Here is a 25,519-nt window from a genome sequence, read left to right as displayed (position 1 = left end):
AAAGTTTATTTATTTTAAGACAACAGGTCTGAAGTTGTATTGTTTATAGCTGCACTGCTTTTACTCTATTGGTCGGATTTTGTATGTTTTTTTAATCTAGTAAATAATTGTTTAATCTCCAGCATTTGATGCAATGAACTGATTGAGTACATGCAGAAATCTGCCTTTTCAACAGAGAATAAAGAAGAGAAACATTAAATAAATAGTTAAAAGGTGAAAAACTAAACAGTAGCTTCCAGCAAACATAACTAGTGTGATTCGAAACAGACTGTAGTTCTTCAATAAGATGAGCATCATAAATCTGAAGTATTGTGTTTTCTCTTTCTGTCTTCAGTCTGTGTGGATGCAGTATTACAAAGAAACAGAGTCTGATCCTGACTTCAGCTCTGAAATCAAACCCATCACACCTGAGAGAACTGAACCTGAGGAGGAATAATCTCGGAGACTCTGGAGTGAAAAGCCTCAGTGATCTACTGATGAACACACAATGCAAGCTGCAGAAACTAGAGTTAGTATCATTATACTGTACAGCAGCTACAGTCTGATTAAACTTTACTGTTTAAAGACATCTGGACCTAAGTTACATTGTTTATACTGTAGTACTGCATCTTCCAGCCTTTGCTGTCATTGATCATAATCATCTTAACTAGTAAATAACTGCATTTAAAGTATTTGAATACATATATTTATTGTGAGATGATCTCTTCCTCTGTTTGTCTCTTTCTAGTCTTGTTGACTGTGGCATTACAGATGTTTCTTCTTTAACTCAGTCTTTGAGAAACACAAAAGCGCTGCAGTTTCTAAAAGAGCTTGATCTGAGTGAGAATATGATTGGAGACTCGAAGCAGCGGCTCATTGATGTGATACGAGACTCAAACTGTAAACTGAGGTGAGAAAACATCACTCTGATATTAAAGAGATCTTCAGTTACTGCTGATATGAACAAATATATTCTGTCAAATATTAGTGAAAGCAGATCCTCAGGTTATCATCAAGCTTTACTGCAGCAGAGGGTTATTGTGTCAGAATGAAATGTAAAGATGATTAAATGTTGAACACAAAGGAGGAAAGAGAACAAAAGCACACTGTCACAGCTTTATACAGCAATACCTGCTTTATTAATAACATCAGTAATAGTGAATCATTTCAGTCTGAAAACAGATTTGATCAGATTGTAGGAAAACGCTGTGAAATCAGAGCAGATTCCAGCATCACATGATCAACGTCTCTGTGTTTTTACTTTCACCAGCAACACGTCACTTTACTTTACACTTACTTTACTTTCAGTTCTTTACTAAGACCAACACAAACATGTTTAAACTAGACGACAAACGCCTTTAACTACTGGAACATTTAACTAAAGGTTTGATTTACAGCAAAATCACATTTGTGTTTGTTCCGTGTCGTTTATTATATATGATGTACAATCATTAGCATGTGTTTCTCTTTATATCGACTCAATAGGAGTCACACAAACAGACAAACATTATTATATATAACAATTCATATTCTAAATGTATATAAAATATATATTGTTTAGAAATAACTATGCAAGATCATATAAGTTCTTTTTACTAAAAAAAACTGTAATTGAAATAGTAATTAATTTGTAATTTGTTCCACTGAACACTGATTGTTTTCTCTTCTGTTCCACCTTACAGTGTAGATGCTCAATCTCCAAAAGATGATGGCTGCTGTATATCATAGTTTGAGATGATGATGAGAGGAGCAGTGAACATCAGGTGAGGATCCACAGAAGAGCTTCATCTCTGTGTCTATGAGCAGAAATAAATGTGATGCATGCAGCTGAAGAGACTCTTTACACTGAAATAATGCAGCACGTGTGTTAGAAACATGATATTGAATGATTAGTGTTGCTTTAGTATTCAATGATCATTTTGTTTTATTTAAAGGTGGAACAGAGGAAGAAGCTCAGATGAGTCTGTCTGGATCTTCAGTTTAAGATCTACAGATATAATAATATTTGTATTAAACTCATCCATAATGATTCATGTGTTTCTAATCATAAATGTGATTGTCAAGTGCAGCACTTAAATGTATCAAAAGATATAAAGCAAATCTACAATTTCCATGTCACTTAAAACATTCACATGATCTCTCTCTCATTTTATACTCATTGTTACTCTGTTATATTATATTAAGTTAATTATGTGTGTGTGCTGTTAATGCACAGATATCCAGTATATTGTCAGATGAAGAGAGATTCTTTCTTAAATAAATGCATGAAACATAAAACCGTGTGAGTGATTGTAACAACGGAGTTCAGGATCCAAACGCAAGGCTTTATTAAATCTCCTTTGTTTTCCTCTTTTTCTTCTTGAATTTAACTCTTGTTTCTTTCCTCAGACTTATAAATAACAACAAAAAAATAAATTTTTGATGCATTATGTTTATATGAATATTATGATTATTCAAAGATATTTAACATTGTAGACTTATATTACATTAAAAACAAGAGCTTCTATTTCAAAGAACTTTCTGTGATGGGAGTAAAACCAGAAAAAAGTAGTAAATTAGAAACGAGTGAATTAGCTGAGGGCAAATGACTCAGAAATAGTTTTTCAGGATGTCAATAATCATTTTTCATTACAATATCAAAATCTAAAGAGACCTGAGCAGAAACTGATTTTAGTGAGCAATCTGTCATGTGCTGTGAGGCTTTACTATATTTTAAGTTAAGATGTATTAGATATATAATCTTGAAACAAACAGTTATTAATATATAGTTGTAACAGTTTACTAGTTCCTAAATTTGTTACATACAGTTATATCTACAACAGCTGGTTTCAGTTTATATCAGAGAACACAGTAAAAGCTGTAACCTGAATTTATAAGTTTTCTATCTAAAATCTTGACAACCTATTGTTATCAGGTTAGTTTATTAACAGTAATTCATATGTTTGAGTTTAGTAATATATGTGTGTAATGTTTTTGATTGAACTGTGTGAATGTTCCTATCAAATCATGTTTAATATGTATCGTCTGTAATGTGTGTAAGCTGAGCTTCATTGCAGGCTCCATGAGAAGCGTTCGAGACGCTGGACAGATCAACACTTCACAAATGACCATAGAAATAAACTCAGTCTATAGAAATGATGACCGCTGACCTGTTTTTGATCACTTAGTACCAACACTGTCACAATAATAATCAGCGAGATACGCTGCGAACAAGAACGTGTTCATCCAATCAGAATCATGATAGCAGTAAATAACGATGATTTGTTATTTCTGAGTTTAATTACTGCTGGATTTGAAATGAAGGACATCTTATAAACCTCAATTCCTCAATCTCAACTAATGCTGTAAACTATACAATAAACCCTGTCAGTTGCTGCATTATTAACATTAGTGCAACATTAGTGTTTTTAGGTTATAATAATAATACATTTTAATGATAAATTATGTTTCTACTCCAGTTTATTGTTGAAATATAAACATTTAAAGAGTGACTGTCAACTTGTTTTCATGCTGGCTAAAAGCCAAGCCACTTTCATGGAACCTAAAACCCAGGATTGGTGCAAACTAAACTGAAACTTCCCTGACTCACGGTACAGGACCCGGATGAGACCACATACACACTTTAACGCAAAGACTGAGTAAGATCAGTAATATGCAGTGTTCTCCCATCAAATAATCAAAAACAATCATCTGCAGCAGAGACGGGCAGCTGTTCAATCAGCAAACACAGTGTTTTAATGTAAGGGTCACAGTGTCACGGTTTATCACTGAACATTAATGAAATCAATACTTGGAGGACACTCAAGGCTGATAGTGAAACCTTTATTAATACACAAAACACCAAAACATGATCTTAGCGCTTGCCACCAACACGAGGAGCGCTGATCTTCATGGGTTTGGCGATTTTCTGTTTGGCTGCGGCTTTAACAGGGGCCTAAAAACAACACAAACACGTTACTGACCGCATGAAGGACATTCAAACAAGGATTTACATTTGGTCTGCAGTAATGTGTAGGCTATAAATGACACGGAGCACCCATGATTAAGGGCACTAGGTGTAGACATAGTCCTTCTACTCTATGCCACCTTATGACGCAGAAGAGACAGAATCAGTCACACTGCAACGCCTCAAGGAGCAAAAAACCACCACACCACACAAAACACATCACTTACAGAAGATACAGAGCTGAAGAGTAGCTCATAGCCTTCACGTCTTGTACAAGAGATAGGTCACCCAAAAACAAGAGTTAGCCCCTGATTCACTCATCCTCTAGTCTTCCTGGGTGTTTAAGACTCTTCTTTCAGACAAATACAGTCAGAGTTACATTATAAAGCTTGGAAGAGCCAGGACATTTTTTAAAGGCAGTGAAAGTCCAGCAGAAGCTCAGTAAACTGCGTCCATCCATCATGAAGAGTGCCTCGCACGGCTCCGGGGGTGAATAAAGGCCACCTGAATGAATCGATGCCTTTCTACAAGACAAACTTCCATATTTAAAACTTTATAAACCCTAACCTCTAGTTTCTGTAGTTAACTGTTGTACGAGAGAGAAAGAGAGCGGTGTTCCAGCGGATGAGCTTTTAATATAACTCTGACTGTATTCGTCTGAAAGGAGAAAGTTAAATACAGCTGGGACGGCTTGAGGGCGAGTAAATCATGGACTAATTTTCATTTTTGGGTGAACTATTCCTTTAAACCCATCTCTTACCTTGGTGCTCTGACTGGGTTGTTTCTTAGTCGCCTGCTTCGCCTTCTTGGCCTCTTTAGCAGCCCTGAAACATCAGATCAAACACAGTTAGGAAGGAGAGGTTTAGTTTGCACTCGTCTCAATGTGTTAACCAGTCACAGTCCTGCGACACACAAAGCCAACTTAAGATTTTAAGAACTGTACTTCTAAAAGAAATAACTGTTTAGAAAGTTTTTGACCCTAAAGTGTAGAGCCAAAGATCCACAACCCTGTCACTTATTTATGCATGAACCCGCAGTGACGTCTGAAGAGCGTTACAAAATCAACTTGAAATGAAGAGATTACATTTTAAACATTGTTAAAGTCAATAAAAAGCATTAAACTATCTGCACTGAAAAGATGCAAAAAAAGATTAAAAAATAAATAAATAGTTCTCTTCAAATCTCAGAGTGTCCTCGGAGTTCAGCTTCAATCAAACACACCTGAACGAGCCGATCAGCTCTTCAGAGTCACTAGAGAACTACAGGCGGGTCAGTTTGAGCTCCAGGGTCAGATCTGATGTCAATCATGCAGCACAGATGTATAATAAAAGAAGTGAACTGTGCAAAACTGCAAGTTTAGATTGCCCCATGCACACAAAAACTCACATCTGAACATCTATGACTAGAAAACAAACACAACACTAATGACACAGACGGGGAGATCTCACCTGATGGCCTGCTCTCTCTGCGCTTTACGCACTTCAGGCTTCTGGTTCCTCTTGGCCAGGATCTCCGCCAGAGAAGCGCCGGTGATGGCCCGCTGGAACTTCACCGCACGACGGCTGCGCTTCTTACTCACCTCTTCCTAAACCAGCAAACACACACACACACACACTCCTGATTAACGGCTAGCTTACAGTCAATCACTCAGCACACATCACACACAAAACATGCTGAAAACACACTGCCTTCAGGGTTCAGAAAGAATCAAGCCACGTCTCTCAAGTCAAGTGCAGTCAGCATCAGTGTGTGGTGTTACTGAGAGCTCATAGATCTCTGCTGCACTGCAGTCCTTAACATGCGAGCGGCTGCTTGGTGTAAAAACACATCTGAATGAGCAGCTGAAAGGCATTGATATTTGTCATATATTGACATGGCCCTCTCGAACACTGCATGATTACAGAAGCGCAGTCAGTGCGTGTGTTCTGAAGGGTCCGAGACTCACAGACTGGCCCTTCTTGTGCTTGCGGCGGTACAGGACGGTCCAGTTGATCTGTCTGGGGTTCCTCTTGGACAGAAAAGCAGACTCGCACTTAGCATTCAGGAACTGGAACACCTGCAGAGAGAGGATCGACATCAGATTCACTCGGTTCCTGCAGTCAGACATCAGCTCAGACTAGAACAGCTCCGGAACACTCTGCTTAGCACTGTAGCTAACTAACAAGCTAACGCTAGGCTAAATAACCAAACTAAAGACTGCCAGGCGTAAATATTCACATCGCAACACGCGTAGAGTCATTCACTCACTCATCGATCATCACTGATTAAAACACACTAGTTTATAGTTTATAGTGCTTTTACCTTTCCATCGATCCTGGCGTAGCGCCGGCCGTGGCCGGGATAGATTTTATACCCGCTAAAACTGCACAGCTCGACCCTGCACATCAAAAATAAGAGTTATTATAGATACATCGTCTTTATTATTAACATCTGAATCCTTCTGCAAGCGCTTTTCGCGGATAAGTTTAAAGATGTTTATGGATGAACACAGACTACACTCACTTCATGGCGGCGTTTCAGATAGGGAAGAGGAAAAGGAATTGTGGGTAAGCGGTTTATAAAGGAGCTTGTTTCGAAAATATAAATTATTTTTTCAAAATAAACACATAATTGGTATATAAATATGACTAGCGTTTTTGTAAAAATACCCAAAATTATTATTATTTCCAGATTAATTTATCCAATCAGATAGTCGAGCGGTTGCCTGGCGGTGACACAAGCGGGAAATAAACATGGCGGCGATGGAAGAAGAGCTCTTCACCGATCCGCTGCTGCAAATGACGAATTACGAAGGTATGCGAAATAAAACCGGTTCCTCCGTGAGATTAATTATATGGACGTGTGTTTCAGCTGCAGACAGACAGCAGGTTATCATTGTGTGCGCGGAATATCGTGTTTAACATCTCCTGACGAACTTGACGTCTGATCTGTTTTTGTCAGAAACCTGCTGTTATGAGACTGATTATCTGACAGGATTTCATTTACAAATCTGCTGTTTACAACACTTTGTGTGTTCGGATGGGGTTTAATCGTACTGGAAGCTTTAATCTTCGCGTTATTCAGCTCAGATTCACAAACTGATCGTTTCTCTTGATAATGACTATAACTGATATGAACTCTGTGCACTTCTCTTGGCTGTGGGATGATTGTTGTCTGTATAAAGTGTTGTAAGTGCAGATATCAGTGTTTTGTGCTCTTGTTATTCAGGTCCAGGGTTATTAGACCTCTCGAATCAGGGTCTCCATAAACTGGATCCGGTGCTGTTCGGCCCCGGGGAGGTACACACGCTCCTTCTGGACCAGAACCACATCATTAAGCTGGAGCACCTGGAGCGTAACGAGGCTCTTCTGCAGGTGAGCAGGGTTCACGCTAAACGTCCAGCTGCGGTCAGTCCAGGTGTGTGTGTGTGACCTGCTGTGTGTTCACAGCTGTCTGCGGCCTGTAACCGGCTGGTGCGCATGATGGGCGTCTCAAAGCTGATTCACTTACGAACCCTGAACCTCCCGAACAACAGCGTCGGGTACATCGAGGGGCTGAAGGACCTGGTGCATCTGGAGTGGCTCAATCTGGCTGGAAACAACATCAAGGTGTGTTTCACGTGTGTCGTGTCCTGTCTGATTGAGTCTGAGTCTGATCCTGCATCAGCGTCTGTGTGTGTTTGTGCAGGTCATCGAGCAGCTCAACACCTGCGTTTCCCTTCAGCATCTGGATCTGTCAGACAATAACATTTCTCACATAGGAGACCTCACCAAGCTCTCAGTGTTAAAGGTGATTGGCATTAGTCTTGAGACGTAAATCATCCGTAATCTTCATAATGTGTTAAGAGAAATATTTTTAGGAAAACGGTGATTGTGTAACTGATATTTCAGACGTGTCTAACTCTTTTCAGACTCTTCTTCTGCATGGAAACATGATCACGACGCTGCGCAGCGTTCCTGCTCACCTGCCCTCGACCCTCACCGTGCTGTCGCTCGCAGAGAACGAGATCAGAGACCTGACCGAGGTAAAGCACAGTGGACACGGCTTCAGCATACGAGCTTCTGGACCAGCAGCGCAAACCTCAGCAAACTTGTTTTTCTTCATTTATTGTTTTGCTTCATTTCTACGATGCATTTAGCATCAGTTTGACAAATTAAAGTGACCATAAAATCAAAATGGACAGTTCTTATTTTTTAATGGAATATTGCCATATTTATAAATGATTGATCTGTGCACGTCATGTTTTTAAATTCACGTGCCCTCGAGAGGAACAGACCCGCAGTTAGGGTTGTTCTATTGGCCCCACTGAAAATTAGCAGTTATTTTAGTAATGAATTCTTATGTGCATGAAAAAAAAATTATATTTTGTTTCATTCAGTAATATTATTAGAAAATAAAACCTCACAGGACAGCTGTACGAGTATTAGACGGAAAGCAGTGTCATATGAGGAGAAACATTACAGTATTCCCTCGTGTTGACCGATACGATCAAGAGTCCTGCAGTTCAGACCGAATCTAGATGACGTTTAAATCAGCAGCCCTAACCGTGTGTGATGATGTTAGTGTTTAACTCTGTGTGTCTCGTGTCCAGGTGTCGTATCTAGCTCCGTTATACTGCCTGCAGCAGCTGTCCGTCATGAGTAACCCGTGTGTCCTGGCCACTCCGGCTCTGCCCGGCTGTGATTATCGGCCGTATGTCGTCAGCTGGTGTCTCAGTCTCAAGCTGCTGGATGGATGTGTGGTTTCACAAAAAGAGGGGTACGTTAGATGCCTTTTTCAGTACGAGAATTACAGTCTGTGTTTTACTGTTGTGCTACAAATCATTTTGTACAGACTGTCACACATCACTTTGCATTTGACCGTCCTTTAAGGTGCTCTTCTGATCGTACAGGGTTAGCGTTAGACGTTTGCTGGTCTCAGACTTTTTCAGGTAGTGGACCACATCAACAATACAACAAAAATTGCGGACCATCTAACATCACCAGCCTCTAAACAATTATCTAGTGTTTCCAGTAGTGTACAAATTATCCTTATTTTCTGTCGAATATGAATTAACCTCATTTTTACCAACCTTTTCTACACTGCTAATTAAAGTCAATGAGCGAGTGTTGGACCAAACACCTGCGTACAGTGATTAGTTATTAAAGACAACAGAAGACTTTGACTTGAGATCCGCTGATTGATGTGATGTGTAGCAGCTGTGTTACTGATGACAGCGCTCTGCGTGTCTCTAGACTGAAAGGAGAGTGGCTGTACAGTCAAGGTAAAGGGCGAACGTTTCGGCCGGGGCAGCACGCGCAGCTGGTCCAGTATTTGGCATCCACGTGTCCGCTGACCGCCACAACTGCCTTACAGTCAGCAGAAGATGCTAAACTTGAGAGAATCCTCAACAAACAGAGGTAGCGTCCAAAACAAACCATTTAATCCACAGCAAGACCTGATTGGTGGAGCTTCGCTGATCATCTGTGTGTGTGTGTGTGTGTGTGTGTGTGCAGACAGCATCAGATACAGCTGCAGCAAACGCGTCCCTGCTGCTCGAGTCCATCTCGACCCACGCATCTCGACGTCCACAAGAACACAGACGCGGATGTCATCGCTCAGGCAGGTCAGATCGGTCACAGAATCATGGTGGACATCACTAATACACTGTTCTGTGTGGTTTTCAGCACAAATGTCTGCATCTCTTTCACCAGTAACCTACAATCCAGTTAAATGTGCTCAGTGCTGACACTGCACCGCGTCTCCAATATCTGAATGAAGTCATTGATGTTCCTCTCTGTGGGCATCTTTACACATGCTCTTTACAGTATCTCAGTGCTGGGTAAATGCACTTATACCACCTCTGAGCGGCATTAACCAGTCTGTGTAAAGACACTTAAATGCCACCTCTGACCCTTTCATTCAAAACAAAAATCCCAGCTAAAGAAACCTGGAGGTAAATTAACGTAGTCCAGGCTATATATAAAAGAGTGCACTTTTTCTTTTATTTTTTAACAATCACGGCAACAAAAAAGTTAAATGAGCATCATATATCACCACCAGATTTTTAAATTTAGTTTGAAATTGCAGTGTAGAAGCAGCATTATGTAGCTGCTGGGCTGATTTTCAAATTCAAGAAAAAGTTTTTTAAAAAGTTGACACAATTATAGAACTCAATATGAATGATTTGTGTATGTAATATTCAAACTACTGTAATAATATCTGAAATGCATACCTTTGTACTATTGTATGCACATTTTGAGAAGTCTAATATAACCGTTTTGGTTCATCTTGTATAAATCAAATCAGTGAGAAAAGTGACACTCATTAGACAAATATGTGAAATAGGTAGGCATAATGAACAAAGGCATAATTAATTTATTACAAAACAATTGTCTGTGAGGACTGAAACAAAATATGTTGTTGTAATCACTACATCTCCTTCAGTGTGATGTAGTGATTCGTTCTTCATTATGATTGTAGATGTGGATCCAGGAGTTCAGGTGAACGCGTGGATGAGCCCTGTGTCTTCAGCCGTGATCGCTGCGGTCCGTCTGCCGCCCGCCGCTGAAGACGGGATGGTTCTGGAGGATGTGCAGACCGATGAGGAGAAGCTTCATGGCAGTCTGCTGTCCTCGGAGTCTGCTTTCCTGCCCTTTAACCCTGCTGTTCATCCAGCTTCAGCTCCTGACAGCGGGGAGGAGGAGTTTGATGATTCTCTGGCTCCTCCCACATCTGTACAGCCCCGCCCACCGGAGGAGGAGTCAGTGGGCCTCAGCTCTCTGACGCACGGATCGGATCATGTGACTGACAGTACTGAAGGTAACACGCAGCAGCACGAGTTAAACAGCGACGGCGTGTTCCAGAACAGTTCTGCGGAGGATCTGGACCGGACTGAGACGCAGAAGTGTGAGCTTGAGCCGCGTGATGCAGCGGTCAGGATCCAGGCGTGGTGGAGGGGTCACTGGACACGGCTCTGCCATCCACAAGCCAAAGAAGTGCGTGCTGAGATCCGCTTGAGAAGGATGCAGGATCACATCGTCCACCTGACCGCGGAGCTGGAGAGGTCAAGCACTTCTTACTAGTGGTCAACCGATATATCGGCCGATATCTGGCAATTTTCAAATCTCGGCATCGGACGATAAGTTTTTCTGTTTGACCGATGCGTTCGAGACGGCGCTTTTATTTTGATTATATATATATATATCAGATAGAACGGTTAAACAAAGGAATTAAAGTGTTATATTATTAGTAATAGAAAGGCAAACATAATACTTTCTCGTTTGCTGTCAGCATTCAGCAAATACACATTTATATAATATAAACAAATCTTTGAATGACTAATGAACATTTAATTTCACAAACCCTGCAGACTAGTCGGATCCAGCTGTGAGCTCTTGTGAAGTGTGCGTGTGTCTCCTGCATGATCGCGTGTTCTCTGCGTGACGGTCGGTCAGGACGCGCGATCCACAAACTTTAAACTCGTGATTTCAAACTATGCTGCGCTTTATGCATTTGCCCGCTGTCATATTCATATCATTTTCACTGTGCGCTGTATGTAAAATGAGTGTTACCTTGGCTTTATTTGAACAATTTGATTCCCAAAGCACACAAACTTCCCAGAATACTGCGCGCCCTGCTGGTTACAGTGTTTACTTCCTTTTAATTATATTTTTATTAAATATTTGGTCACACTTTATATTAGGTGGCCTTAACTACTATGTACTTACATAAAAAAATAAGTACAATGTACTTATTGTGTTCATACTGTATTGCAAAACACTATTGCTGCTATTGAGGTGTGATACGGGGAGGTTAGGGACAGGTTTGGTGGTATGGGTAGCTTTAAGGGTGGGTTAAGGTGTAAGGGATGGGTCAACAGTGTAATTATAAATGTAATAACAGAAATTAATTACAGATGTAATTACATATACGTATTTTTAAAAATATAAGAACAATGTAAAAACATGTATGTACACAATAAGTGCATTGTACCAAATGATTAATTTAAATGTAAGTACCTAGTAGTTAAGGCCACCTAATATAAAGTGGGACCAAATATTTATTTATTTGTGAAAAATACTTTGCCATCTAAAGTATAAGTATGTTTATTTTACACATACATTTTTTTTAATCCATTTTCAAATTTCTTAAATATGAATTAAAATAAATAAAATTGTGTCAGCTTTATATCGGCATCGGCTGTCAGTAACCCACATCGGTCGTCCGCTGCTTGTGCTTCAGGTTATGAGCTGTGAAGGAAGGGATGCAGCTCTATCTGAGTGTTTGTGAATGTTGTTAGCTGATTACTTCAAACATAAAATCAACTTCAGCAGATTAAACCGTGTGGAGTATTTCGCAGTAACTGGTATGTTTTGCAGGGTGCGCAAGCAGCAGGAAGAAGAGCGACTGCAGAGACGTGTGCAGGAGGAGGCTGTGAAGTTCCTGTGGAAGCAGGTCGGTGTGACGATGATGAGTACTGCTGTATACTGCACGCTGGTATGAATACAGAACACATAACTGCTGTGTTTGTGGAGCAGCTGCAGGTGGTGCTGGAGTGGCAGTCGTCTGTGAACGAGCGGCTCAGTGCGGCTCCGAGCTCAGCCTCAGATCCCAGCGTTCCCTCAGCGACTCCTGTCCGCACGGAGATCTCCATCCCCGAGTCTGGCTTTCATTCCCCGGGAGAGCGGCCGGCGGCGCTGGACAACAGCCTGAGCAGCACAGCCGGGTCTCCGGAGACCGTGCGCTCTCTGGGGCCCCTGAGGGCCGGCGCGGGGGACAGTCTGTTAGAGCAGTATCTGTCCTCTGTGCAGCGACGGGACGAGGATGAAGCAACACCGTCTGATCTCTCTCCTCACGGGAAGCAAGAGCTCTTGTCCTGACCGCAGTCTGAAGCAGAGACTCTTCTTGAAGGTCGTACACTAACGTTTTGTAATCACTGGCCTTCATGTAGACTTGTAGCCTTTTATCTCATGTCACACACGTGCTCAGCGGTCAGACACGGACTGCAGAAGCTCATGATGTCGTGTGACTGGCCGCTGCTGCTCTTTCTAACAGTGACGTACACTCGAGCGCTGCTGGATATCAGCAAACAGCCTTCTGTTGAAGGTCACGCCCGGGTGCCGAGCTCTTTCAGTGCACTCCGCAGTAGACCTGTTTCCTTTTAAATGTAGGTCCTGGAGGACGCGAGCAGAGCTGTAGAGGAGCGTGCACGTCTGTGAAGTTAGTGATTGATCTGATAGTCTCCTCAGAGCTGTAAATATTTCTCTGTGTGCATCTGGATATTTACAATGTGTGCTGCAACAAGTGTTCAGTGTGGCATATGCAGCGAGTTTTTATTTATTTCACATTTTTATTCCTTTTTTCTATGTTATATATATTTTAAAATTCATTTTTTGTAAATAAAGTTTGACTTTCTTTCACCATTGTGGTATTTTACATCAGTATTTCATCACAGTGGAAATAAAACACCAAAAGGTGACTTGTTTTGATTACAGTAAAATAGTTCACTGTAGAAATCATTTTAAAAAGTGTGGAATACTTTGGATTACTGGACTATAGCAGTATTTACACGGTCTTCAGCAGAACCACTAGATGGAGCTCATAATCTACACGATATCATAACAGAGCTAGTTTTTGTGATTAATATCTTGTTCTTTTGTTTGCGCTGTTTCTTTATATTTTATATCTTGTAGACCACTACTATTTATTAATTCATTCGCTTTATTAATAATAATAAAATTAAGTTATTATAATAACTTCGTCTAGTTTCTGTTGGTTGTTCTGTCGGCCTGAAATCAACTGTTGAATGGTCAGATGTTAATGGTTGCTGGACCGATCAGCTCATGAAGATCTCGATGCTTCACTGATCAGATTTACACGAAAACTCTGTGTATATATATATATATATATAATTCTTAATTATTCAGAATCAGTATATCTGTTGCTGGGGGCGTGTCCTGACGTCACGCGTCACGCGCAGATAAATTCCTCAGCGAGCGTTGCGTCGCGTCATTCAGAGAAACGCTTGCACGCGCGTCGCAGCAGCAGAAGATGATCATCGACGGAGATTGTGAGGGATTCTCGGGTCTTCTGGACCGGGACGGCGATGTGATGACCAGTCCGGTCCACCTGCTGTCCTTCTACGGCTGCTTAGAGGAGTCCTCCTCCTCGGACCCGAGTCTGTCCGCCGGGTCTCCGCTCTCTGACTCGGACCACAGCTGCAGCAGCGCGGGCAGCCCTCAGAACAGCGGCAGCGGTAGGAAAACAATCAATCAATAATTACGAGGCTCTTTAAATAGTTAATTAAGTTAACCGTGCTGTGTTTAAGTGACACGGACCGTGTCAGAAGAACAGTGTGTTGTGAATAAACCCGCGGTGCTGGATAGACGGTGCTGTGTGTGATCACAGGTTCAGTGCTCTCAGAGGACAGTAAACTGATTAAAGTAATTAAAGTTTAATGAAAGCGTGTTTGTTCTCAGTGGACGCGCACGGCGCGCGCAGACCGAGTCGCTATCAGGGCGTGCGCGTGAAGAACACCGTGAAAGAGCTGATCCTGCAGAAGCGCCACCACAGCCAGGTACAGCACCACCTGCTCCATCATGACCCGGATCTGCTCCGTCACACTCGAATGAGAACATGTTCTTATGCTGTTGTTAATGCTTCTTCACAGGCTCCGCAGTATCAAGCCGAAGACGAATGCCCAGGTAACCGCATCAGTGCATGCGCTCGTGGTTTGTAATAATAACAGGAAGGCTTTTGTCAAAAGTTACTGGATAATCATTTTCTGTTTCATACAGCCCTGATGCAGGCGCTGCAGAGAACGAAGAGGGAGCTGGAGGATCTGCACCTGTGTCCCGTGAAGCGGCTGCGGGTCTCCGGCTCGGGCGGCCCGGTGCGTGTCTCTGATCTGAGATTGTTTTATGATCTGATGAGTTTATATATATATGTGTCGCCTGTCAAACACAATGACTTCTGTCTGCAAGTTTATTAGGAAAAGATCTGTGTGGGTTTTATTCCAGTGTTTCCCAAACACTGATTTATGTGGGCCTCCACAATATCAACACTGACCGCCACACACCGATTCTCCCAGAAGGCTTTGACTGGATGAGCACTGCACGCTTCAGAATCAAAACACGGCGCAGGTTCTTTTCTATGAATGTCTTTAAAGGGAAGCGACCGTCTTCAGAAAAGCGCCTGTTTCCTGTAATGCCTGATAAAGTAGTGTTTGTGAGCGCAGCGCCTTTCTCTTATGCCAAATTATGTGAGTAACTTCCGTTCACACTATAAACAATCAGCAAAAGGTTCGCTCTACGAATGCAATGATAAGCATTTTCAAAAACTGGGTACAACGAGATGACGTTATATTACTCCGCCTTCAGCCATCGATCACTAAAAGCATTAATAAATTATTTTCAACATACCATGAATAACTCCTAAAGATCCTCTTTCTATCCGCATCAACATTATGAACGTTTTAAATACCGTTATAATAATATATGTCTAGATTTCGTAACGATTACATTTTACAGCATCCGAATGAAAATAAACCTGGAAGGATTTGGGGCGAAAAATGAAAGATTCTTGGTGCGTTCTCAAGAGTTATTCACCGTAAACTACATCACGAGAGCAGCCCACAGATGCACAGTGTATGTTACATCATGTCACATTTATATAGCAAACATAACGTTACCCTCCTGACGTCTGGAAATAGAAAATAAATGAGTGACAAAATGACAGATAAGGATTATTTGTAGCGCAATCTTGTGATTTGAAATTATTTGTTGCAGTCTTTTTGAGTGAAACTTTCCCAAACCAGAAGTGCATCCCATAATTTAAAACGCAGTAGACTTGTTAGGATGAAGGTGGATAGCGCCTCCTGGTGGCAGAGAATGATTCACATTTTCAATCAGCCTGTCTGCTGTTTTTGTTTCTCTCTCACACACACACACACACACACACTCACACACACACACACACACACACACACACACACACACAGAGTGGGAAACGCTGACTACACAGTTTAAAAAGAATGATCAAATAGAGCAGCGTTTCTCATCTCAGACTGTTTTAGATGACTGCTGTGTTGAGTCTCTCGCTCCGTGTGTCTGTAGTCTCCGTGCGGTGAGAACCTGTTCTGTGACGCTGAGATGCTGGAGGACATCCGAGACGTTCTGTCCATCGAGTCTGTGACCGTGAGAGGGTGTCCAGCTCAGGATCTGTACGCTGAGACCCGCAGCTCGGCTTACAGCGGCTGGCATCCGCTGCCGTCTGTGGAGAACACGTACTCTCCGCCCAGCCTCAGTCTGACCGCTGCGCCGCCGGTGTCCTTCTTCCAGTGGCAGATCCAGCACGAGGAGGAGAAGCTGGCCGCTCTGAGCCACGTGGAGCTCACCGCTCGAGACGGGGACGGAGACACGTATGTAAAAGTGCTCGCATTATACACTTCAGATCATTAGTGTCTGGCACCGAGTCCCCACCAGACCGAATCAATCAAACATCACAGCCAATCAGAAGCGTGCGTGGGCGGAGCCTCTCAGGAAGCACTCTGCACTCGCAACAGAATAGATGCGTTTATAATCTAATTCATAAATATTGGACGCGGTGTAAGGATTCACAAATCTGACCCTGGAGTCATAAGCAGCACAGGTATATTTTTAGCAATAGCCAACAATACATGCATCAAAATTATTATAATTTTTTTTAATGTCAAAAATCATTAGGATATTAAGTAAAGATCATGTTCCGTGAAGATATTTTGGACATTTCCTACCGTAAATATATCAAAACTTCATTTTTGATTAGTAATATGCATTGCTAAGAACTTAATTTGAACAACTTTAAAGGTGATTTTCTCAATATTTAGATTTTTTTGCACCCTCAGATTCCAGATTTACAAATAGTTGTATCTCAGCCAAATATTGTCCGATCATAACAAACCATACATCAATGGAAAGATGATTTATTCAGATGATGTATAAACCTCAATTTCAAAAATGTGACCCTTATGACTGGTTTTGTGGTCCAGGGTCACATGTGGTCAGCCTCCGCTGGGCTGCTCTGCTTCCGTCGTTAGCTGATTGTTGACTGATTACAGGTTCTTGCACATCGCGGTGGCTCAGGGCAGAAGAGCTCTGGCGTACGTCCTCGCCAGGAAGATGGCTTCCCTCGGCATGCTGGACATGAAAGAACACAACAACCAGGTACAGCCCAGAACACTCCCATTGCTCTGATGGGATTGTCAGTGAAAGCAAACCCTGACACGAACATACCTGCGCACACACCCTGTCATTAACACCTACAGATGCGTTGAGATGCCATTACTCACTTGATCTGACGCTTCCTCCACGCAGAGCGCCTTCCAGGTCAGTGTTGCCGCAGATCAGCACCTGATTGCACAAGACCTGCTTTTACTGGGAGCTGAAATCAACACCATGGACTGCTGGGGCCGGGCCCCGTTACACGTGTGTGCTGAGAAGGGCCACAGCTCCACCCTGCAGGTACCGCTCCCTTCCCTGAGAGGAGTGCACCCCATCACATCAAGCTCCTTCTCTCAGACTCGCTCAGACGCTCGCAGTGCTTAGATTAGACGGATTGTGTGCCAAACATTTCATTCGTGACCTACAACAGTCTGTTTTTCTGACGGACGTGAAACAGCTTAGAATCAGAGCATATGATCTCCGCTAATCCTAATAAACCTGTGCGTTCAGTTTGTGTGACAGGAGCAAGACTCCCTGCAGTCCACACGTAAACGCTCTCGATTAAATCGACTGAATCAATATTTGCACTTTCATTTAATTACACGAGCACTAACTGACCCGTCAGGGGTTGAGTAACTAGTTGACTAGCCTGACCCATCCCTACAGTCACGAACAACACAGTATTTCCTTATTAATCTGCATCTGCGTCTGTCAGCCGCTGTTTTTCCTCTTATCGTGTTCTCATCTTCCATCAACAGTCCTCGTCTGTCATTCAATCAGAGGCTCAGTGTTTATTTAACCAGCTGCTAACTGACTTCCTCATAACATGCTAAACTAATATGCATTTCCTCAAAAAAGAGGCACGCAACACGGGCAGAAAAGTCCCTTGCCTGGCCGCACCGCTCCGCTTGGCTAAGACTGCTAAACAAAATGCCTGTGTTTCTGTCAGCCATTAACTGTCGGCAGGTCGTGGCACGCAACCGGCGGCTTCTCCCAGAATGCCATGGGGCAGAACGTGTTGAGATCTGTTTTCTAGAGCTTTCTTGGGAATTGTGCAAGAAGTAAACTCAGCGTTTCGTTTCAGGCCATCCAGAAGTTCATGCAGACGAGCGGGCGGCTGGTCAACCTGGAGGTGGTCAACTATGATGGTCAGTGTGTTTTAGAAACAGGCTCATCTGAGCTGGTTGTTTGTGATGAATTCATGCACGGTTGAGGTTCGAGCGCAGTAAAGTGTCGTGTGTTTGCAGGGCTCACGCCTCTCCTTGTGGCGGTGCTGTCCCACAATGCCGTGCTGCAGGAGCTGAGCCTCGGCCCTCCGTGCGCTCAGAGTCCGGCTCTGCTGCAGAAGAGGAAGCTGCTGGCCGAGTGCGTCAGTACTCTGCTGCTGATGGGCGCCTCGCTGGAAGCCAAGGTGAGCGAGGTTCTGCCGGAGCTTCAGGTGTGATGACCGTGTCTGATGGTCATAACTCATGCGCTTTCACCGTGTTTCAAACAGGACCGCAAGAGTGGCCGCACCGCTCTGCATATGGCCGCCGAAGAGGCCAACGTCGAGCTCCTGCGCCTCTTTCTGGACCAGTCCAACTACTACTCCGTCATAAACACAAAGGTGAGTGATCCTCTGGCTCTTCTCCTGATCTGACCTCTCCTGCGGTCAGTGCTGATCTGACCTCTGGCTCTATGACCGACAGGCGTTTAACGGGAACACTGCGCTCCACATGGCCAGCGCTCTGCAGGGTCGGCTGGCTCAGACGGACGCGGTGCGGCTGCTGCTGAGACGAGGAGCTGACCCCAGCATCAAGAACCTGGAGAACGAGCAGCCGGTGCAGCTGGTGTCCGCCGGGCCGCTGGGAGACCAGGTCAGAGAGCACTCATCGTTCACTCGGGGGCGGGCTGTGTGCGCATCACGCCAGAAGCGTCTCAGTAAAGCATACCGTCGATGACACTGCTGTTTATTATCAACAATGCTTCATATCTCTGAAACAGAACATCTGAAACTGTAATGTTGGGTATCGCTGAAACTGAAGAGTGGATGAACACCGCTAATGCTAGCACGTTCATTTCCTCACACCAATGCATCTCATATGAGATTAATCAGATAACTACCAAACATAAACATATTACAACTATTATCTGGAATAATATTACAATATTATACCCATCTACACAAAATGATGCAAATGCATCGCTGATGCGCTGAAACCCTGCTGCACAAAGACTTTACAACGTTCTATTACGACATTTAATCTCATTATTATTATGTATATCAGTGCTTCCCCTAGGTTTATGGCTTTGGTGGGGCGGCCGTGGGGGGGTGGTCTTTTTTTTTTTTTTTTTTTTTGGCATAAAAACATTCCTTTTAACTTACATTTGAATGAATAAAAATTAAACCAGTCTTATTTTTTGGAAAATAAAGGATTTAATATTGATAATAACACTGAAGACATTGTATGATTATTCCATAAAGATAAGGTTTTAATAGTTTAGTAGTAGTCTATTACGTGCGTTCTACTGAACAACAGTAATCTATTTCTGCTCAATGTCTTCAAGTGAAACCGAACTTTTATTTTGACGTTCTGGAGATGTTTAGTGAGACGCAGATGTTAATGAGCACTCCCGCCCTGAGATCAACCTGACCTCCAGTACCTCGTATCAGTTGCTACGACCTGCTCTGAACCGTCGTGTCAAGAGAGGAGTAGTTTGGGGCCGAAGCACTGACCCGTGTCTCTCTCTCTGTGCTCCACAGGTGCGTCGGATCCTGAAAGGTAAAGGAGTGCCGTCCCGCTCTTGAGCGAGCGAGTCCTTCTCCAGAATCGCTGTCAGTCAGGCAGCCGGTCTCTGTACAGACTCATTTGCCGCCGCAGGCAGATGTCGGTTGTTTCCATGAAACAGTCTTATCATTGTTCACTACTGAGTAGTAGACGGCACAGGAAAGTGAGCGCAAGGCTCGGAGAAGCCACCGGACGTCAGAAGAGGAATCTAGAGTTATGAGGAAGTTAGGAGGATTATTCAGAAAGTCGTAATGAATGAGGACACGTCGTTAAAGAGGAAGAAAGTGAATCTTGTTCGGTGGCAGATCTGAAGCGTTGTATTTGGCTCTGGTGTGTAAAAGGTTGTAAACTATAATCTCTAAATGTAACTCTATCCGTACTGTTGTTGTTACTCTTGTGTGTGTTTTGTTAGAAGGTTTAACACGAGATGAATATGTGACTTTAAACCTGTCGAACCAGAACGTCCTGATTGTTGACTTCAGGTGTGTTTCAGCATGTTATTCTGGGACTTTCTTCCATTGATAATTAACTTTATGAGGTCATGCCATTCTCTAGAAGTCCTCTAATTATTGTTTGATTGTAACTGCTGTTCTCAGAATCAACCGTTAAATCCACATAAAAATAGGTGTTTCTGTTTGGTGGCATTATAACCGCTCATATTACATGTATCCGCACGATATTCAGCAATGAGTTTTTGTGGTGATGGAATTAATATATTGTTGTTATTTCTTTATGTGTATATATATGCATGTATATCATTCAGCATTATATTTTCGCTGTGCATCAGGAGTGGGTTGTTTGTTTAATAAATCAGCTGTAATTCAGTCTTAAATAAAGGTTCCTTGTCTGTGTGTTTTGTTCTCGTGAGTTTCAGCCGAGTGTCAAAACGAAAGAGCAGAAACTGATCCGGATCAGGAACTAACCTGAGTATCACACGACTTCCAGGAGATCATGGAGCGAGCGCAGTAACGGCACTGAAGCTCCTGTTCACCTGCTTCTGAACTTTGACCTTTTAAAACCCTCACGATGACAAAAACCCTCATTCATATACAGCAGCCCCACAGAAGCCACTGAAACGGACGTGAGAAGCACATCCCAGGAGATTCCCTCTCGTGTAAGATGACCTCTTTGGTTCTATACGAGGAAAGCACGATTGCGATCTCGTTGTATAACAGACAGATTTCCTCATATTCTGGAGAGTTTGGAGAAACTTTAGAGGACTTTCGGGAACCAGCAAAAGCGTTTAAATCATTATCTGTAACCTCGACTTCTGCTTCAGTTCTTACATCACATTCCCGCGCAACTCTTGTGTTTTTGTGGTCTGTAAAAATAATCCACATAGAAACACGAAACCACAGTATTCTCACAGCTCAGTGAGCCTCGAGTTTCATGAACCTGAGCCAGAAATCCCCTCGAACGACTCTCAGTGTGTGTGTGTGTGTACGTGTGTGCGTGTGTACGTGTGTGTGTGTGTGTGTGTGTGTGTGTGTGTGTGTGTGTGTGTCTACACTTCATCAGTAACCTCTGGATTTAAAGTGGGTTATGAAAGGCTCATATTTTGGTTGTTTTGGGATCCCCAACATCAGGTTGACACGCATGCAAGGCCAAAAAAACACCTTCATTTTCTTATAATATGCATTTATTTTTACCTTATTTGCTCAATGATTCATTCTTCCAAGCCCCTCCTCTGCGTGACGCTAATCTGCGGTGATTGGTCGATTTCATTTAAAGCAGTGTTACCGGGGAAACCGCTCCAAGAGCGGCACCTAGCGGCAAAGAATGAATCTGCATTTTCATTCAGACCAACAAGTGTGCGGCATGTTGACTTCAATCTGAAACGGCTTGGGATTCGTTTTAAAAACGACTCCTTTTAATGATTCAGAGTCGACTCTTTCTTTTGAGAAACAGTAACTTTATACACGGTGCTCTTTCAGATTTTAAAGCTTTGCAGGATGTTTTCATTCACTGAGATCTGTTACACACTGCATGAAAGATCATCTTCAGAAATACATAATAGAAACTTCAAACAAAGATTATTCAAGTCAAGATCATCCTCTCTTAAAAGTTCAGTTTGTGTAAATGTGAAGATGTTCATTCCCCGTAAAAGCAGTTTCATTGGTCTGTATTTTTTAAATAATAATTAATAGTATTAACCAAGCCCAAGTTAAGATCCGACCGCTGAACGTCTGATTGCTCCGGTTACAGCAATGATCAAAAACTGTGAATAAGAGATGATTAAGAGCTGCATGAACAGCTCAAACTCAAAAGCAGCGAAGCTTTACTGCTGTGCTTCAGGTGTGTCTGTGTGCGGTGAGGACACAACACCAACCGGTTTGACTCTTATACCACGGTTTTTAACATTAATAACTTTCCACAATATTGTTATGTTTGTTGTAGCTCAAATAAAAGCACATGCCAGATTATATTTCTTTAGTGCAGCGTATGGTTTGTGTTTCTTCTTCAGAGGGTTTCCTGAACGAGGTGAAGTCTAAACCGGTGTTTCTGCATGTTTGAGCTCAACAGTCGCTGCGATCATCAAACAATAGCCTTTCTGAGGGTTTCATTCTCGGTTTACATGCTGGAGGCAGTTTGTAACATGAGTTTACGTGATAACTTTAACTGTAGATTCAAGAACAACACGCTGCACTGACGAGCTAATCGTTAACATCATTAACAGAGCAGGATGCTGAGCTTAAAAACACAGAAAGAACACACTGATGTTAAAACTTCATTTCTGATGAGTGTATATTTTAGTTGCTGGGTTCTAAACACTGGTCACTGAGAGAAGAAGAACAGTCTCATGGGAACTCCCACTTCCTCCTGCAGGTGCCTTACTTCCTGTCCAAGTCAGATTCCCGGCACTGATGCGTCATCCGCCGCCGCTGGCTTTTTATAGCGTATTAGACCAGAATACTCATGACATGCCCTCAAACACCATCTGATCGTGACCCTGGACCACAAAACCAGGCATGAGGGTCACATTTTTGAAATTGAGGTTTATACATCATCTGAATAAATAATATTTCCATTGATGTATGGTTTGTTGGACAATAATTGTCTGATACACAACTATTTGAAAATCTGGATCTGAGGGTGCAAAAACATCTAAATATTGAGAAAATCACCTTTAAAGTTGTTCAAATGAAGTTCTTAGCAATGCATATTACTAATCAAAAATGAAGTTTTGATATATTTATGGAAGGAAATTTGCTAAATATCTTCATGGAACATGATCTTAATATCCTAATGATTTTTGGCATAAAAGAGAAATGTATAATTTTGACCCATACAATGTATTGTTGGCTATTGCTGTAGATATAGCTGCTGCTTATGACTGCTTCTGTGCTGCAGGGTCACATATTTCATCATTTAGTTGACGGTTTATTGTTTTGGGCATGTCAGTGACTTCAGAACTGTTGTTAGGGTGAAAGGAAGATTTTATACAGTTAATGGATGAAGACAGTGTAGTCGTGACACACGCTGACCTTTGACCCGGCGGCGTGGTTCAGGAATCTCCGCTGAGTGAGTTACACAACAGCACAGTAGTAACTTACACAAACCAGCGTTATTACTCCGGCTCATCTAATGATGATGATGAGTGTTCTGAGTAAATCGAGGATAATCGCTGTTCACAACACTGTAAATATTCAGAGTACAGTAATGAACCGAACCGTAGGAGCCTCACAGAAGCAGAGATTGTGCGGAACGCTGTGTAATAATGTCAGACATCTCGTTCTCTCTCAGACTACAGCAGGAATAGAAATACAGCCGATGTTGATTAAGACACTGAACAGATTCTAATAGAACTGATCTGAAACTCTATAATTTAGTGATTCGTGTCGGGTGAAACGGGTTTATCAAGGAGCTTCAGGTCGGTGTTTATGATCTATATCTGAATAATGATTAATCACAGTGTTTGTCTTTAATTATAATGAACAAACACAGATACTGATAGAAGTCAAAGGTCAAGTTTCCTCATTTGAGGCTGTTCATCTAATCTGGATCATCGAGTTAATCCACACCTGAACCTTCATTAAACATTAATAATCTATATCTGAGAGTCTTTGCTAAAGATAGTTATTCTATAACCCTTCGAATGCTTTCAGTGCGATTTGATGCCGTAAACTCTTATTAAAGTTTACTCTGCAGCTGTCTCGCGAGCGCTAGCTTCTGTCGCCCTCTGCTGTCGCGCGGTGTTACCGCAGCTGTCGCGCTGGTTTGCAGCAGTGTGGCATGTGCGCGCGCTCTGCTTTCCGGCAGTGTGGCACTGCTGCTGGAGGAAGATGCGGAGGAAGATGTCTGAATCTCATGCCGAGGCGGGAAACGAGATGCCGAATAACAAAAAGCAGAAACTAAGCAGTGATGAAAACAGCAACCCCGATCTGTCAGGAGACGATAATGTAGGTTAATTGTGCTCTGAATGTGTGTGTTTGTGCAGCCGCTGGTCAGTGAAGTTCGTCTTTGTGTCTCATGGCGTGTTTCTCCTCAGCGCCGAACTCTCCTCAGGCTCTGTCTGCGTGATTTAATGCGCATTTAACATGTTCTGTGCTCTTATGTTATTAGACACGCATGTTATTGTCAAGATTCAGTCTAATCTGACGGATTCAGTTAGTGTGGTTTCCTGTATTTATATAGATGATGATGATGATGATGATGATGAAGAACACCGATATTAATGAAAATATGAAGCACCATCAGCTTCTGTGAAGAGTTTTTGTGTGAATACATTAGTTTCTGCCTGCATCACGTGATCTGCTCTGGATCAGATTTAACTGACTCGGTTGCATGTTGATTTCTTGATTAATCAGATGTTTTAATGTTGATTTCTTGATTAATCAGATGTTTTAATGTTGATTTCTTGATTGATTTGAAGTTTGACAAGTTTTTTGTATTGCAGTATTGCAGCACAAAGCCCTGAAATGTGTCAAACATACACATACAACAAAGCAATCATTAATCTGTTGTGTAAAACGAGCAAGAATAGCTGATATACAGGCAGAATGAGTAAAAAAATCCACAGAATGCACAGAAAAGGCATCCTGCAATCAAGCACCTGTGTTATGTATACAGCGGTGTTAGAGCACTAAAGCAGTAAACTCTTGTCCCCGTTGCACTACAGAATCCAAGATCTTCTGACTGAGTCCAGGTAAGGAAACTATGATTGTTAGATCATCCACATATTTCACAGGGATTACTGAAGGAGGCAGATATGAATCCAAGCGGTTTATGCAGATGACAAAAAGCAGGGGATAGGAGTCCCCCGGAGGCTAGGGCTGGGGGCGATGCGGCCAAAACATTCCCACAGTAAAAACCTGGAGTGAAATCAACAAAAACAGCACAGATATCTATTTAGGAGGCGCTGTGCTTCATGGCAGTGCAGCAGAATCTGAATCGAGGCCGCGTCCGTCATAAAGCCGTGTTGTGATGGCCGATCTTTGTGCCTGGATCCTCCAGAACGGCGTCTCTGAACACTTTTCCAACAGCTGAGTGCTGAGATCTGGCGACAATCTGCTGGAAAACTAGGCTTAGGAACCGCTTTGACTAAAGCCTCCTTCCATTGTTTTGGAAAAATGTTATGTTGGAAGCATGTATTGAAGATATCGCATAACACCGGTGCCAACTCTCCATGAAAAGCCTTTAGCACACAAGAACCAGCAGCCTCGGCT

General features: G+C 42.5%; 4 protein-coding genes, 1 long non-coding RNA gene and 1 other non-coding gene across 6 annotated transcripts in view; 4 read left to right on the top strand and 2 right to left on the bottom strand.

The window, feature by feature from the left end:
- The first annotated feature begins 7 nt into the window (after positions 1–7).
- On the top strand, positions 8–2,335 carry LOC131533724 (uncharacterized). The gene is made up of 4 exons (XR_009269202.1): positions 8–508; positions 728–889; positions 1,662–1,742; positions 1,914–2,335. It is a non-coding gene; the product is annotated as an uncharacterized LOC131533724 (long non-coding RNA).
- Positions 2,336–3,785: 1,450 nt separating this feature from the next.
- rpl24 (ribosomal protein L24) lies at positions 3,786–6,507 on the bottom strand. The gene is made up of 6 exons (XM_058766076.1): positions 6,428–6,507; positions 6,227–6,302; positions 5,871–5,981; positions 5,374–5,510; positions 4,686–4,749; positions 3,786–3,913 (listed from the first exon to the last, which is right to left on the bottom strand). Exons 1-6 carry the CDS (start codon positions 6,430–6,432, stop codon positions 3,833–3,835), a joined length of 474 nt encoding a protein of 157 aa, XP_058622059.1. The 5' UTR covers positions 6,433–6,507; the 3' UTR covers positions 3,786–3,832.
- Positions 3,988–4,119, bottom strand: LOC131550645 (small nucleolar RNA SNORA17). The gene has a single exon (XR_009273614.1). It is a non-coding gene; the product is annotated as a small nucleolar RNA SNORA17 (small nucleolar RNA).
- Positions 6,336–13,598, top strand: cep97 (centrosomal protein 97). Its single transcript, XM_058765597.1, has 12 exons — positions 6,336–6,471; positions 6,596–6,718; positions 7,133–7,278; positions 7,354–7,512; positions 7,592–7,693; positions 7,815–7,928; positions 8,496–8,662; positions 9,139–9,303; positions 9,400–9,509; positions 10,367–10,949; positions 12,265–12,340; positions 12,424–13,598. Exons 2-12 carry the CDS (start codon positions 6,658–6,660, stop codon positions 12,763–12,765), a joined length of 2,025 nt encoding a protein of 674 aa, XP_058621580.1. The 5' UTR covers positions 6,336–6,471; positions 6,596–6,657; the 3' UTR covers positions 12,766–13,598.
- A 278-nt stretch (positions 13,599–13,876) lies between these two features.
- Positions 13,877–20,704, top strand: nfkbiz (nuclear factor of kappa light polypeptide gene enhancer in B-cells inhibitor, zeta). Its single transcript, XM_058765809.1, has 12 exons — positions 13,877–14,141; positions 14,365–14,462; positions 14,556–14,589; positions 14,683–14,777; positions 16,000–16,304; positions 16,983–17,088; positions 17,239–17,385; positions 18,170–18,233; positions 18,333–18,496; positions 18,581–18,691; positions 18,774–18,941; positions 19,829–20,704. The coding sequence occupies exons 1-12, from the start codon at positions 13,937–13,939 to the stop codon at positions 19,871–19,873; spliced, it is 1,542 nt and encodes a 513-aa protein (XP_058621792.1). The 5' UTR covers positions 13,877–13,936; the 3' UTR covers positions 19,874–20,704.
- Positions 20,705–24,026: 3,322 nt separating this feature from the next.
- eed (embryonic ectoderm development) overlaps positions 24,027–25,519 on the top strand; it is a 6,908-nt gene continuing 5,415 nt past the window's right edge. The window contains exon 1 of the mRNA XM_058774147.1: positions 24,027–24,253. Coding sequence (XP_058630130.1) covers positions 24,137–24,253 — 117 coding nt within the window. The 5' untranslated portion in view covers positions 24,027–24,136. The remainder of the gene's footprint in view (positions 24,254–25,519) is intronic.

This window comes from Onychostoma macrolepis, chromosome 01 (assembly GCF_012432095.1).
Source record: "Onychostoma macrolepis isolate SWU-2019 chromosome 01, ASM1243209v1, whole genome shotgun sequence".
Taxonomy (NCBI): domain Eukaryota; kingdom Metazoa; phylum Chordata; class Actinopteri; order Cypriniformes; family Cyprinidae; genus Onychostoma; species Onychostoma macrolepis.
This window is presented reverse-complemented; position numbering and strand designations above follow the sequence as displayed.

Excerpts from the sequence above, each read along its gene's own strand:
- nfkbiz (XM_058765809.1), top strand. The coding sequence starts at position 13,937 with ATGATCATCGACGGAGATTGTGAGGGATTCTCGGGTCTTCTGGACCGG. Across the intron at positions 18,234-18,332 it reads GGAGGTGGTCAACTATGATG|GGCTCACGCCTCTCCTTGTG; the intron begins GTCAGTGTGTTT and ends GTGTGTTTGCAG. Across the intron at positions 18,942-19,828 it reads CCGGGCCGCTGGGAGACCAG|GTGCGTCGGATCCTGAAAGG; the intron begins GTCAGAGAGCAC and ends TGTGCTCCACAG.
- cep97 (XM_058765597.1), top strand. The coding sequence starts at position 6,658 with ATGGCGGCGATGGAAGAAGAGCTCTTCACCGATCCGCTGCTGCAAATG. Across the intron at positions 7,513-7,591 it reads TGGCTGGAAACAACATCAAG|GTCATCGAGCAGCTCAACAC; the intron begins GTGTGTTTCACG and ends GTGTTTGTGCAG. Across the intron at positions 10,950-12,264 it reads CTGACCGCGGAGCTGGAGAG|GGTGCGCAAGCAGCAGGAAG; the intron begins GTCAAGCACTTC and ends TATGTTTTGCAG.
- rpl24 (XM_058766076.1), bottom strand. Across the intron at positions 5,982-6,226 it reads ACGCCAGGATCGATGGAAAG|GTGTTCCAGTTCCTGAATGC; the intron begins GTAAAAGCACTA and ends CTCTCTCTGCAG. Across the intron at positions 3,914-4,685 it reads AACCCAGTCAGAGCACCAAG|GCCCCTGTTAAAGCCGCAGC; the intron begins GTAAGAGATGGG and ends TGTTGTTTTTAG.